The sequence below is a fragment of the Ptiloglossa arizonensis genome, chromosome 2 (genome assembly GCF_051014685.1).
Source record: "Ptiloglossa arizonensis isolate GNS036 chromosome 2, iyPtiAriz1_principal, whole genome shotgun sequence".
NCBI lineage: Eukaryota > Metazoa > Arthropoda > Insecta > Hymenoptera > Colletidae > Ptiloglossa > Ptiloglossa arizonensis.
In genome coordinates, this window is record NC_135049.1 from 18050133 (window position 1) to 18052327 (window position 2195).

Here is a 2195-nt window from a genome sequence, read left to right on the forward strand (position 1 = left end):
CGACATCGCGGTGGAATGTTTTTTTTTCTTTTTTTTTTTTTTTTTTTCAAAGTTTTGCGTTTCAACGAGCGCAACTTCAATTTGTCGGAGAAAACAAACGAGGAGTCGCGCGAAACAATTTTTTTCTTTCCCGGCAACCATCAATGGTTAAATTTCTCGTGTTCCGCAATATCTGGAAACTGCCGGTGACGATTTTGTGAAATTTCAAGTCTGGTCTCCCCGTCGCCGCGGAAACGACTCTTCGAGTGAAAATTTATCGTTAAAATGGCACGAAAAAGGAGAAAGGTCCCAAGGAAAATATTGAAGAGAAAGCTTCGGAACGTAAAGCCGATGAAAATTGCTGCGCTGATCGTGTCTGCTATACAGGATCTCCGCGAAACGAAGGGTTCAGCGCCTAACAAGATCATAGGTTACATAAGTTATGCATCCAATATGGCCGAGAATCGCGTTAAACGACAAGTGAGTGGCTCGGAGATAATTATTACGACATTGAAAGCGCTTCGAAAGCAATCTCGCCGCGTAATTCCGTGAAAATTTAAAGTCGTGAGCTTGATTGCTTTCACTTGAATTGGAATTATTCGGGGCATGAGTTACGGGACGCATAAACGTCCTATTGCTGAGAACCACGATCGCTTATAATGTCGTATACATCTACATATTTTACTTCGGTGCGTGAAAATCAGAGGAGGGCGGTCCAATTTTTCCGCGATAGAAGTGGATCGAATAAGTTCCAATTGAATTCTATTTTCACGGATTTCGAAATCAGAACCGAGAGGAACTGTTAGCTTTTTTCCGACGATCGTAACCTCTTTCGTGAAATGCTGGACAATTTTACTCGTCGAGAGTGTATTTAATCTAAAACGAAATCGTCGAATTAATTTTATTCGAAAGTCTTTTGTACGCTTGCAGTTGTTTCGTTCGTTTATATATTTTTTTCGTTCGTTTGATTAATTCTTTCGATTGAACGATAGCGTGTCAGACGTCGCGTATATTTAGGCGAAGCGCTGTTATTAAAATGTAACTCGAGTCTTTGTTACGCGATATCGTATTACGCACGAAATGATATTCGCGATAACGGTTCTAATGGTCATGAATTGATAATTGCAGGTAAAGTCAGCTTTGAAAAAGGGTGTCGAGTATGGCATACTGACAAGATACCGGGGTCTTTATTTCCTCCCCACGGGCGACGAACTAAAACGCGCAAATCGTATCGCCTTGAGATTTGCTAAATTACCGATAGCTTCAAAGAGTATCAAGAAATCGAACACTGTCCCGTCTCGTAGAATCACACCTCTCGGAAGCAGGAAAAACTCGCCTAGGTTCGGTGCAAAGTCACAAAAAACCAAACGGTTACTGAAAGCTCGTAAAAACTTGATCTCTCCCACGGTTAGTATGGTAGAGACTATTTATCGAAACAGCGACTTGTGAATTAACAATCAGAGCTGTTTCGTAACGATTACGGTGTATCATTTTAAATTGTACCGTACGGTAATGTATTTTTGAATAATCTAAACAAGGTCATTGCGTTACTTCAAGGATTATTTTCGATTTTTTCTCTATAAAAGATATGGATTTGATAAGGAAAATAGATTTTATAGTTAAAGTTGCGCAAAATCCACGATTTTAACAATTGATTTCGAATTCGACGAACAATTTGAAAAATTTGCGACAATCTTTGCGCAACGCAGTAGATTATCGATTCGATGAAAAAAAGTATATTAATAACTGTGCCAAACCTTCGAGTTACTCCTATCTTTTGTTTGTAATCCGATCCTGGCTTAAAACTTATGCAAATGATATTCAAAAATGCAAATTTTTGTAAATTTATACTCCACTCTTGGAACAGTTTATTTTTCGTCTCAAATGTGTATTTAAAGGTGTATTATATTGCTGTACGATTGTAACGGGGATTATAGTTCTATACTTTATATTGCAAAATATTTGAGCAAATTTGAAATAAAATGGAAAATGGAAAACGAATTACGTAATTCATTCAGGATAGTACTGCATTAATTGCGACTTACATTTTTTCTACAATTAAAGAAGAATTACGGCACATTATTTTAACATTTTGTCAAGTGCAAACATTCGCATAATCTATTCACCATTTGCTATCGATATCATGCTATTAAGTCTAATACCATTTTAATATTTTTTTTAAGTGATTAATAAAACGCTTCAGAAAGAGGATCGTT

The 2195-nt window shown here is 37.1% G+C and overlaps 1 protein-coding gene across 1 annotated transcript; it reads left to right on the top strand.

The window, feature by feature from the left end:
- Positions 1 to 264: 264 nt before the first annotated feature.
- LOC143143579 (uncharacterized) lies at positions 265 to 1428 on the top strand. Its single transcript, XM_076304968.1, has 2 exons — positions 265 to 459; positions 1108 to 1428. The coding sequence occupies exons 1-2, from the start codon at positions 265 to 267 to the stop codon at positions 1426 to 1428; spliced, it is 516 nt and encodes a 171-aa protein (XP_076161083.1).
- The last annotated feature ends 767 nt before the right edge of the window (positions 1429 to 2195 follow it).